At 34.0% G+C, this 12,845-nt stretch overlaps 1 protein-coding gene across 1 annotated transcript; it reads left to right on the top strand.

The window, feature by feature from the left end:
* Positions 1–8,508: 8,508 nt before the first annotated feature.
* LOC108171294 (disease resistance protein RPV1-like) lies at positions 8,509–12,111 on the top strand. Its single transcript, XM_029109415.2, has 4 exons — positions 8,509–9,155; positions 9,367–10,462; positions 10,934–11,212; positions 11,328–12,111. The coding sequence occupies exons 1-4, from the start codon at positions 8,662–8,664 to the stop codon at positions 11,784–11,786; spliced, it is 2,328 nt and encodes a 775-aa protein (XP_028965248.2). The 5' UTR covers positions 8,509–8,661; the 3' UTR covers positions 11,787–12,111.
* Positions 12,112–12,845: the final 734 nt, after the last annotated feature.

The following is a 12,845-nucleotide window of genomic DNA, read 5'->3' as shown; positions in this document are numbered from 1 at the left end:
ATGGATTGACTACATCAGAATTATCAATTCAGTGGAACATAAACCGAAGATGATTATTTTCCTATGACCAGTGATCCTTGTGGTCACTTTCACAGGCAGACATTAGCAATTGAAGTATGAGTTAAATTCTTGCTGTAAGGTTGAAACGAATATTTAGAAAAGTTTTGACAGCCTATTAGTACGTGTAGTAGTATGAGAAAGCAATACAGTATAGTTCAAGGACGTATATTCCTGGCGTCATTTCTCAAAATTTACTTGGGATACCATCAAAGTGTGAAGTGGAGTACACCATCGATCCACTTTCAAATACAACACCTATTCTTCCTGCATTTTATCAAACGACTCCTAAGACATTGAAAGTGTAACAACCCGTCTTGAATATTACGTTTTAATTCGATAAATTTATGAAAATACCCCTAGCGGTGAAAACGTTGACTCTCATATCGCAGCATGTAGGAATTTTGGCTTTTGAATCTCTTCTCCACATTCCTAACTACACTTTGGCTTTTGAATCACTTGATGTGGAGGAAAAATCTGGAAATTTTCCAGAAATCATGTAGAAGGCTAGTACGGGCGACTCGCGGCGCGTGGAGGCCACATGTGCTCAGCGCATGGAGTGCACGCGCCTCCGCTGGAGGCACTATGCCGACCAAATTTCGGCCAACTTTCCGACACCTATCTTGCCATGTGGTAGTGCGTGGGGTGGCGGGTGATGACCCAGGTCGCTGCCCCGTGGTGATGCGTAGGGAACCTGAAGTCCCTTCTTAGGTTTTTTTATGTGCAGAATCCGAATTAGCCATCCGTTTTCCCAAATTCGACCGTTTTAGTAGAGTTTTAATAAATGGTCCCTATTTGTGTTTAGGTGCGTTGGTTGGAAGTGATTTCGTCCTCCCTAGTTCGATCGACTCCCAGTAGCAGAATATTTGTGAGAGGACCCCTTCTCAAATTGCATGTTTTTTATAAAAATATTAGGCTTGCATTCATTCTACATTTCATGAATTAATTACGTTTTATGATACGTTTTACGAATTTTCTAGATTTATGAATTATGGAGAATCTATGATTTATTTAATTTTCTTTTGCAAAATATATACGATTTATCAATTTAAGGTTTATAAAATTTTATCTTTCTAGAAATCACGTTTATGGAAATGCTTATGATTTTCGGATGATGAGGTTTTGAATTCTAAGTTTGGTATGAGTTTTTGAATTACGTTTTATGTGCTTAATTAGTGGGTATTCATATGAAACATACACACAACATGAGTATGTATACGTCTATAGTCATAGGACACAGTTGATGAGTTGTAAGATATTTATGACACACTCATAGCTTCACTAGCGAAACCAATGTCAGACAACTTCACTAGCCATGGCTAGTGTCGGTGTGTTATGTATATTTCTTCTTTGGTGTAACCCAAAGTCATACAGCTTCACCTTCGGGTGATGGGACCTACCATGTTTCTTCATTGGCGTAAGCCAGTGTCGTACAGCTTCACCCTCGGGTGATGGATATGTCTTTGGGTGAATATGATAGCCCTATTGAGTACATTAGTGTTTTTGACTTATGAGCTTTTACGGATTTTACCTTTAGGTGATTTTGATATCACTTCGAGTTGTGATTTTGATATCACTTCGAGTTGTAATTTTTATAACATGTAGAGTTTCGAAAAACCTATTACGTAGTATCATATTGTTTTTAAAACGGGGGGAGGGGGTTAGTATGTTCAGAAAGAAAATGGTTTTCTTATTATTATGGTTATAATAAACTATGGTCTATGCACCTACACCCTCTTTAGGACCAAGTGACGATGAAAATGACCAGAGCTTCAAGGCATTTCCCTACCAGTGATCTTGTGTTCTTCCACTTACGTACGATTTCTTTATGTGTAATTGTAACTTAATGACTTTCGTTTCACTAGCACTCTCGTTTAGTAGTATGCTCTGAACATAATTGTGCGTCTTTTCTTTCGGTTTGTTGATTGTTGGACATCCTTCTTATCTTATGAGTAATGCTTATTTATTATTATTGCTTTAGGTTTTGTACATTCTTTATGAATGTTGTTTCTTATGTGACTTTTCGATTACACGTTTCCTTATGTCTGTGCACATTTTTATATTTATGGCTTTCGTCACTCTTGAGTGTCGGCCAACACGTGACATCCAGGTGTCATTTGGATATCTGGGTTGGGGCGTGTTCGAGAGAACTTAGTTACAAAAGCTTATTGATTAGGGATTTATCTAACCCAACATTTATCTTAGGCAATAACAAACCTATTTGCGAAGATAAAGATTGAACCTTAGGGTTGTACCTATATTTGTGGTAGTTTAATCGGGTGATGATTAAGAACCGTTAACAATGTGTTGAATTGATGGTCTTTTTGACCAACTCAGTAGAGAATGAATTTTATTCGAGTTGATCTGAAGTCTAGTTACAACCAACTAAAGATCAGAAGCGTTAATGATCCCAAGACTGCGATCAAGACTTGAATGACCATTATGTGTTCTTTGTAATGTCATTCGAGTTAGCGAATGATCCAATGATGGATTTTTGATATCATTCCCGACGACTTTCTTACTTATTCCAACAACTAGATCAAATTTTCTAAACACCAATAGTCAGCTTTATATCAAGTTCCTCAAATATTAGCTTTATTTACCTTTCTTGGAAGATGTAGTCTCAGTAGATGATATTCTTTTCATTTTCCCAAAAGGTTGTAGCGGAAGAAAATTGAAATCCTAACAAAGTATTGTGAAATATGAAATACCATTGTTTTTTAGGATTACTTAAAGCTTTATTAATGATTTTTCAGCTATAGCATTTTCCTTTCAAGTTGATCGAGGAAAGTTAGTTTAGTTTTAGACGTTAAATGTGAATAAAGTTTCTGACAATTGAAGTGTTGTCTCTTTCCAAGCATTGTTCTTACACTTGTCGATGACATTGATAATTTTATATCTACAGTGAAGTTTCATTGAATGTTCTGGTTGCATGCTGATGCAGCATGATAGGGTATTGCTTATGTCTAGCGATGGGTGGAATTGCATGAAGTGAACTACCTTACTCCTAACCTAGAGTCAATGATTACCTTATTTACTTGAAAATCTGATGACACTTTTCCGTGAAGAAACTTGTCAAAGTCTTTATAGACCACATAAATTTCTCAAGTACATCTTCGTCCGAAAGGAACAAAATTTCAAATAGCGGCGATGGAAGAAACAAATCTATGCCTACGATTGTGCCATCATGTATTACCCTAGTTGTGCAAACGTAGTTATCGACAACTTCAGCAGAAAAACACATGAATGACTGAATACCCTTTAGCCTGTCATATTCCACCTTAAGTAGAATTCGTGAGTATTGATGTGACGTTATTTACTGATCATCAGGAAATGTTGTTAGTTAATTTCCAAGTTCGATCTTTCTACTTTTGACTTGAGATGAAAAAAAGAGATTGCTTAGTCGTTAAGTAGATATCTGTTTTTATCACAAGTGAAAGCATAAAGAAATCATTCAAGTGGTTATAATCACTTCCTGTATTCGAATGGAGATGGGAAAATATCACCCTGGACTTCTTATACGAACTATCTTATAGACGTGGGGATTATTATGTTTCGGTAATTGTCGACTGACTTGACAAGTCAGCTCACTAGATTTCACATCTGTCTATGGTTGTGCGCACATTTGGTTACAACGATCATAATTTCAAGTTATGTAGAGAATCTTAGAATACGCTTGGCTCTATAATTTCACATAATAAAATCTTGATAATAGATTGTATATACACTTAAAGAGAAATTAGGTTCACATCCTTCTTTTTGTTACTCCATTGATTAAAATCCTATTCATTTTAAATTTTTGATCAATGTCCTTGGGTATTAATAACATCATTCATTATTTGAATAATAAAATATTTTTATTTTTAAATAAAAATGTTAAAATTAGTATATTTATATTTATGGTTAAATTTTTTATCATATATTTTTATTGTTAGTTTGTACCTATTTTTAATTTGTACCCATATATTAGTTTCTTTTTGTGCCCATATTTTTTAAAGTTTTATTTGTGTTTGTACCCATGTGTATACCGTCACGTGACATTGTATATTTAATCAATGATAGAAAAATTACATATGGTATACTTATGTTTTATGCCTAAACTTTGTATCATATATTTATATATTTAGTTTGTACCCACTTTTAATTTGCAACATTTTTCTAAATTTGTAGTATTTTCTTTTTAATTTTATTTTGTACCCATGTATTAATTTCTTTTAGTGCCTATATTTTTTAAAAATTCATTTGTACTCATAATTGTTTAATCTTTTATATGTACCCTAATTTATTTATAATGTACCCATTCTTCTTTATTAATGTACCACTTTGTTATATGTGAAATGTACCAATTTTTTTAACACTATGGATACATTCTTTTTCCATTTATTATTTCTTATTTTTATGTAGTTTTTATCCATTTATTCAATCAAAATGTTTGAATTTTTTTTATTGTAACCGTTTATAATAGTATTATAATGAGGGATTTTAAATTTATAGGATTATAAATCTCATAAAATATTAAACAATTAATGTCAAAACTATAAAAATATTGATATTAATTGTAATATAATGAGGTATACAAAGTCAGGGGACTTCGATCAAATTTTGAATACCACTAAGGTTTTAATCAAAGAATGTTAAGGATTAGGGACCGCATCTAAAGTATCTCTATACTTAAATTCGGGACAAAGATTGTGATTTAGCATCATTCACGTTAAAGCAATTGCGCAAGTAACGCATTAGGGTATGTGATAGGATGGACGAGTATCACTTATCTAGTGTGTTTTCTTTAAAAAAATTGACCAGTTGCTGGCTTCGCCACAATATTCTATCCTTCTAGGAGCCAAGAAGATTTACAGAGGTATTTCGGAAGATATGTAGGCAATTCAATTCAGATTCACCACACCCTTCAATTAACCTCATTCTTCCCTCATCAGAGAGCATTGGCAAATCCGACTGGATTTCACCTTCATTCGTGGGTGTGCACATATTTAGTTCCAACAATCATGATTTCAATTTTTGCATAGAATGTTAGAATACACTTAGCTCTATAATTTCGCATAATAAAATCTTGATAATTGATTATATATAACTTAAATTTGTTACAAAGATTATGATTTAGCACCATTCACGTTAAAGCAATTACGTAAATAACAAATTAGGATACGCTATAGAAGGGACAAGCATTTCTTATCTAATAATTTTTTTTTAAAGAAAATCAACTGGTGACTTCACCACAGTATTCTATCCATTTAGAGGCTGAGAACACACATAAAAATATATTAGCCTCCTTAACTATTACCGTATCATTTACCGGCGCCAGAATTCGAAACACAACTTCTATCCACACAACAAAATATTCATAATATAAAGTACTAAACCAAATAATGATTGAGACAAGTGGTTGATTTAGCACCGTTCACACAATTGATAATAGCAAATGAGCACACACTTTGTGTGTGTGAACAATTTCATTTTGTTTTTTATTTTTTTATTAATGAGTGTGATTAGTTTTTAAAATTTTAAACAGAATTTTTCTATTAAGGAGTATGATTAGTTTTTAAAATTTTAAAAAGAGTATGAAATAATAATGATGTGCTAGTTTTTCTTAATAAGTATATATTTTTTCTTAATATTACATAATTAATGTTTTGTCTTCTTTATGTAAATATTGTGTATCAAAAGTGAAGGTAAAATAGGAAAAATAGGAATATGATTGTCATTTTAAAAAAATGTAAAATAGGGATATGATTGCTATTTTCTCAAAAGATACAAAATTACTATTTTACCTTCTCATGTCAATATTATGTATCAAAATGAGAAAAAAGAGGTAAAAAGTTGACAAGAAATGTTCTCTTAATAGAATAGATAGATAGCACCACTGGCCGTAGAACTAGTTGACAAGAAATGTTCTCTTATTTGTTTTTCCATGGGAAGGACAGCTGTTAATTATTTCGTCTTTGACAAACATTTGGTGAAAAAAAAAAGAAGCCATTTTCTTCCCTGCTGAGCTTTTAGATACCGTTGGATGAAAAAGACTAGGTGGATCAATTGTAATTGACTCAGTATTAGACCTGACATTCGTGTTGTGTTTTCCGTGTTTGTGTTATTTTTGCGTCATATCCGATATCTTAACGGGTCTTGTCGTGTAACATCCGTTAAAATAAACGGGTAAAATGACATGATCCTAAATCGACTCGATAATATTAACAGGTAATATGATCCGACCCGTTATCAGTTAAGGAAAATATATTTTAAACCAATAAATAATCAAATAAAAAACATAATACTAAATAAGTATATACATACCATATTGTCACATCCAAAACATAAAAACGAATTTTTCTTTTAAGTATATTTTCACTTACCTAAAGTCTTTAATAGTTTTTTAATTAATATAGAAGTGTAAAAAATATAGAAAAAATATAGAAATGCTCGTAATGACAAGCTTTACAACTTTCATGAAGAGCTTAACTTTGAAATTCGCCACTATAATCATATAAATCATAGATCAAAATTTAACCGCTGATTGTTGTTTACATTTACGTTTCATTGTTCTCATCAAATTTTGTTTTTTTCAAATTTTATTTTTTGAAAACTTGATCTATTAGAGGATGCAAGAAGATGAACGGTTTGGATCGTTGATATTATATTAAGAGTTTTACGGTTAGTGAAAATATTGCTTGATGTTTATAAAGTTTCTACAAACTATATGACATCGACTCATATTTCAGTTAACCGTAAATATCGAAACGTGATATCAAAGATCTGAACTGTTCATGTTCTTACATTCGCCAGATAATCATGTTTTCATAAAAGAAAATTTTAAAAATGAAATTCAGCAAGAAGAATAAAGTGTAAATGACAATCGACAGTTAAATATAAATTTAAGGTTTATGAATTATAGTGTTGGATTTTGAAGTTGACTCCTTCATTAAAGTTGTAAAGTTTGTCACTATGAGTAATTGTATTTTTTTTTAACATTTTTTACACTTATACAATAATAATTATTAATTTTTCCCTCAAATAAAAAAACATTATTCATGAAGGTTTGGAAGATTTTAAAAATCTAAACGATAATGGAAGTGTAACCATTATCTATTTGGGGGTGGAATAATGATGAATTACGAGTGTTTATATATTCTTTCACATTTTTCATACTTGTATGTATGTCTTCTTAGTTCTTACCTATGCAAATACTATATTAGTTTATTTTAATTTTGGACAACAACCTGTTAAGTAAAATTTATCGTAGTAATTATAATAAGGAACTCTCGTAATAAAAATAAATAATGACTAAAACTTTTTTTTTAAACTTATATAGAATAATAATACAAAACTATATATTTAATATAGAATATATTGTATATATTAATATGACTATTGTATTTTATAATAAATCTTTTAGTAATTAAACTTTAAAATTATCAAAATAATTTTTTTCTTAACGGATCGAAACAGGTTACTCACGTGTTACCTGCGTGTATACCCGTTAAGAACTCGTTATTAACGGGTTACCCGATAATGACCCGATAAGTTATCGTGTTGATCCGAAACCTGTTATTTTTGTGTTGTTTTTATGTCGTGTCCATAGTCTGAAATATCGATAATATTGACGAAATATCGAGGATATTTCGGTTTTTTCGAATCACGGATATTTCGGAACATATCCATGTACATATCGTACAAATATCGACAATATTGACGATAATTTCGCTTACACTTCAGCAATATTTTGTCAAAATATCGATGTAATATCGCTAAAATATCAAAAATATCGATATAAAGGAAGGAAAAAAAAAAGAAAAAAAGGGAAAAAAGGGAGGAAAAAAAACACAAAAGGGATTTGAACCCCTCCCATTTTACTCTTCAAACACCATAACCACCATATATCACTTATGTTTTAGTGATAATATGCTAAAATATTTATATTTATATGAGTTTCATGTTAACAATTAGATGCATAAGTATTTTGGAGATTTATCATTTGATGAATACTTTTCACAATAAACTTACTCTACACATAGAGATGATGAAGATAGTGAAAATTTTAAACCTTATAGGAACTTTATGTGATACTAAATCACTCATGTATTTTACCATGCAATGTATAAAATGTAAAATATTGTAGTAAATCATTATATATAAATGATTATGGTGTGTTTAATCTTTTTTTCATTAATTACTACATATTTTCTACCCTCAGTGTTTGCCAGCTCGCTCTATAATCAACTTAAATGAGTTAAATTCATCATGTAATGCATTTCCTTTTAATTTTTTTTGATAAACTAATAGATAATTGACTAAATAAATATTCTCCAAAGTTTCAATAAAAAATTCTAATTTTTTTTTACAATTTTCATAATTTTTATTCAATTTTTATCGATATCAATAATATCCTAATATTTTCATCGAAATTCTATGTTTAACTACCATCTTTCCGATATCATGGATATTTTATACCATGGTCGTGTCAGAAAACTGCGAGTCTATTACTTGCCAGTTCACCTTTTTCTTTTCGGAGTTTTGACGTTAATTTGCCTTTACGGTTGTGTGTAGATCTCAAATTTGATCCGTGCTGCCAAGAAATTCCTGGAGTATCAAGTGATGGCCTCATCCTCCGAAGACGATCGCAAGGACGACGTGTACTTGAGTTCTGGAGGTGAGGACATACGCAGGACCTTCACGGACCACCTCTACTGTTCATTAAAAGACCACCAATTCGACGTCTTCATGTACGGAGACGAGTACGATGACAAACTAGAAGAAAGTAATGGAGCTATACCAGAACATCTGATTCAAGCAATCGAAAGGTCTAAGGTTGCCGTCGTCGTCATCTCAAGAGGGTATCTGGAGTCGTTGTGGTGTCTGGAGGAGCTGGTGAAGATCATGGAGTGCAGAAAAACACTGGGTCAATTATTTTTTCCAATTTTCTATGATGTTGATCCCTTTGACGTCCGGATCCAGAGTGGTAGTTTTGCGCAAGCGTTTCAGAAATACGAACAGAAAATTAACGAAGAAAAGGTACATCTCTGGAGAAAGGCTCTTAGGGAAGCTGCACTTTCCCTTTCGGACGGATTAAATTTGAGGAAGACTGACGGGTAATTATTTTCTTATTTCCCTTTTATTTTCTTTATTTTGTGCGCTTTAAATTTCCCGTCCATTTTATTTATCTCTTTGTATATAATGATTAAATCAGGCTTATTGTAATGGTATCTGGAGATTTTGACTCGTCAATTTCTGAAAGATTAATGTAATCTTGAGGTTGCATAATAAATTTTCACGCTTGCTTTGTTGAATTTTAACAACCAGGCATGAAGGAAACTTTATCAGGAACGTTATTTCTCAGATCACTGGAAAACTGAGCATCATCACAAGCTTAGAGGTACCCACCAACCTAGTTGGAATAGATTCTCGTGTGCGAGACATTAGTAAGCATTTAGATGTTGGAGGATCAAATGATATTCGCACAATTGGAATTTTGGGTATGTGCGGACTGGGTAAGACAACGGTTGCAAAAGCCATTTTCAACAAACATCATCATAATTTTGACGGTGCAAGTTTCCTTCAAAACGTGAGGGAAAAGAAACTGATTGATTTGCAAGAACAACTTCTTTCTGATATCTTGAAAGCAGCCTACATAGGGGTAAGTTGTATCGATGAAGGGACCAAGGAGATAGAACAAAGGTTAGGCAACAGAAGGGTACTTGTCGTAATTGATGATTTAGACAGCGTTGAACAGATAGATGCTTTGGATATAAAACCTGACTCCTTTGGTCTAGGGAGCAGAATCATTATGACTTCAAGAAACAAACATTTGCTGAAGATACTTAATGTGGATAAGATATGTCCTCTGCCAGCAATGAGTGAAAGAGAAGCTCTTGAGCTACTTAGTTGGCATGCCTTTAGAAAGAATGATCCTGATGAAGAGTATGTTGAGCTCTCAAGAAAGGCTGTTGGCTACTGTGGAGGTTTGCCACTAGCACTTGAAGTCTTAGGTTTTTATCTACGTACAAAAAGCACAATTGAATGGGAAACTGTACTGGATAAATGGAATAGATCACAGCCTTATCGAGAAATTCACAAAAGACTTGAAATAAGCTATGATGGGCTAACTGATGATGACGTGAAGGCTATATTCCTTGATATCTCTTGTTTCTTTACTGGAATGAACAAGGACCATGTTATGACAGTACTCGACGGCTGTCAGTTTTATCCAGAAATAGGGATTCGAGAACTTCAAGATCAATGCCTTGTAACTGTTGATAAAGAAGGCAATCTCATGATGCATGATTTGATTCAAGGCATGGGCAGAGAAATCGTGCATGCAGAATCCCCTTACAATCCTGGAAAACGTAGTAGATTGTGGCATAATGAAGATATAACCGACGTATTGACGAAGCAATCTGTGAGTACTTTTGCAATTAAATTTGATGTTAAATGCATGTACTAATGTAGCAGAGAAAGGAACCTGTAAGAGACAAAAAAAGGAGCCTTTTGTATTGAATCATCTCAAATTAAATAACAGAATCACACATGTCCTGCTCTCGTTGAGTACAATTTGTGAATTATGATACCCGTAAAAGAAGCTTGCTAAAGATACCTAATTAATGTAGACAGATGTAAAGTACAACTCTATGGTTATAATCCGGACATATAAGCACATTATTGGAAGATATATAATAAAAGTTGCCTTTGAGAGGTCCCATGTTCTATATTGTCTAATTGTCTACCTCTCATGTGGTTCATCCATCCAATTCAAGGCTTTGTGGTTCTGATGTATGAATTAATCACCTTTTCACTTGCATATAACCCTTTTCTTAGTTCCTCTGTTGTTGTTGTTGGTTTGTTTTTAATTTTTAACTATTTTTTGTAATAGGGAACGGAAGACATTGAAGGACTCACTTTAGATATGCAAGAGTCTGACGAGTGTAGCTTCAGTTCAGAATTATTTAGAAACATGCAGAGTCTGAGATTGCTCAAACTCAATAACATAAAGCTCACTGGAAGTTACCACAATCTTTCCAAAGAGTTAAGATGGTTGTGTTGGCATGGATTTCCTCTGGAGGTCATACCAAAAGATTTTGATCAACCAAACCTAGTTGCTATTGACCTGAGCTATAGCAAACTCATACGAGTTTGGGAGGATTCCGATTTGGTATGATATAGCCTCAACCAAATTGTTAATTCTTTCTTCCAGGTTTTATAAACTCCAACTTCATGCTTTCTCTTTTCCATTTGTATTTATTTTAGTTTTTCCTTTTGTTGAACAGTTGCTCGAGAAGTTGAAGCTTCTTAATCTCAGTCATTCCCCTAACCTGGCAAAAACACCAGACTTCTCAAGACTCCCAAATCTCGAGGAAGTGATATTGAATGATTGTGAGAGTTTGTCTGAGGTTCACTCATCCATTGGGAATCTTGAAAGACTTACTTTGGTTAATCTTGAAGGCTGCAAAAATCTCAAGGATCTCCCACTGAATTTCTTTAATTCCAAGTCTATTGAAACTCTTATTCTTAACAGCCGTTCAAGATTTGAAAACTTGGCTGAAGGCTTGGGAAAGAGTTGCCAGAAGACAGCAGATGGCACACCCATAAGACAAATACTATGTCTTACATGGCCGGTCCCAAGCCCGGATAAAGGAGGAGGGGGAGGGCGTCAGGTAGTCGACAGCCGGCACTCCATGATCACGTCGAATCCTTATGAAAATGAATCCAGAACAAAATCGCGCTAAAGCTAGGGCGTCACCCGTAAGTGGCGCGCTGTGTGGCCTGAGCACAGTGATAAGTGAGCAAGGGTCGCTGTATCTCCATCGGCACCCGGATGCAGTGTTAAATGAGCAAGGGGGCCATAGAAACTTCTTTTCGAACGACTCCACTCAAAGTTGTTTGGGAGCATATGCTCCTATCAACTTTACCCGGGACACACAAAAGAAGTACTTTGATCCTATTAGACGGGGGAGGGTGAAGAAGCTAGGACAGAAGGGTAGAGTTCAAGAGAGCAAAATGCGTTTAGGAACGTGGAATATAGGAACCTTAACAGGAAAATCTATGGAAGTAGTGGAAGTTATGATGAGGAGAAGGATAAATATTATGTGCCTACAAGAAACTAAGTGGGTTGGTAGTAAGGCAAAGGATCTAGAAAACTCAGGGTTTAAACTTTGGTATTCGGGCACAAATAGAACGAGAAACGGTGTTGGCATCATCGTGGACAAGACCTTGGTACAAGATGTTGTAGATGTCAAGAGGGTAGGAGATAGAATCATGGCAATCAAGATTGTAATAGGACAAGAACTTATCAATGTGATTAGTGCGTACGCACCTCAAGTAGGGTTGGATACGAGTTCGAAGGAGAAATTTTGGGAAGATCTTGGAGACTTGGTGCAAGGAATTGCTCAGACGGAGAAGTTATTTATAGGAGGAGATTTAAATGGACACGTGGGCAGGGAGACAGGCAACTATGGAGGTTTTCATGGTGGCCATGGTTTTGGGGAGAGAAACGAGGATGGGGAAGCTATCTTGGATTTTGCAATGACATATGATCTCTTCTTAGCCAACACCTTCTTTAAGAAGAGAGAAGAACATGTGATCACCTACAAGAGTGGGTCGTCAAAAACACAAATAGATTTTCTTCTAATGAGGAAAGGGGATCGTATAACTTGTAAGGATTGCAAAGTTATACCAGGAGAGAGCGTGGCTAATCAACATCGCTTGTTGGTGATGGATGTACATATCAAAAGAGTAAGACAAAAGAACAAGACTTGGAAGTGCCCAAGGACTAGATGGTGGAATCT

This window comes from Malus domestica, chromosome 10, assembly GCF_042453785.1.
Source record: "Malus domestica chromosome 10, GDT2T_hap1".
In the NCBI taxonomy this organism is placed as follows: domain Eukaryota; kingdom Viridiplantae; phylum Streptophyta; class Magnoliopsida; order Rosales; family Rosaceae; genus Malus; species Malus domestica.
This window is presented reverse-complemented; position numbering and strand designations above follow the sequence as displayed.

Bases quoted from the DNA above. Each gene is read 5' to 3' on its own strand.
- LOC108171294 (XM_029109415.2), top strand. From the start codon at position 8,662: ATGGCCTCATCCTCCGAAGACGATCGCAAGGACGACGTGTACTTGAGT. The intron at 9,156-9,366 runs GTAATTATTTTC...TTTAACAACCAG, and splicing joins AATTTGAGGAAGACTGACGG to GCATGAAGGAAACTTTATCA. The intron at 11,213-11,327 runs GTATGATATAGC...TTTGTTGAACAG, and splicing joins TTTGGGAGGATTCCGATTTG to TTGCTCGAGAAGTTGAAGCT.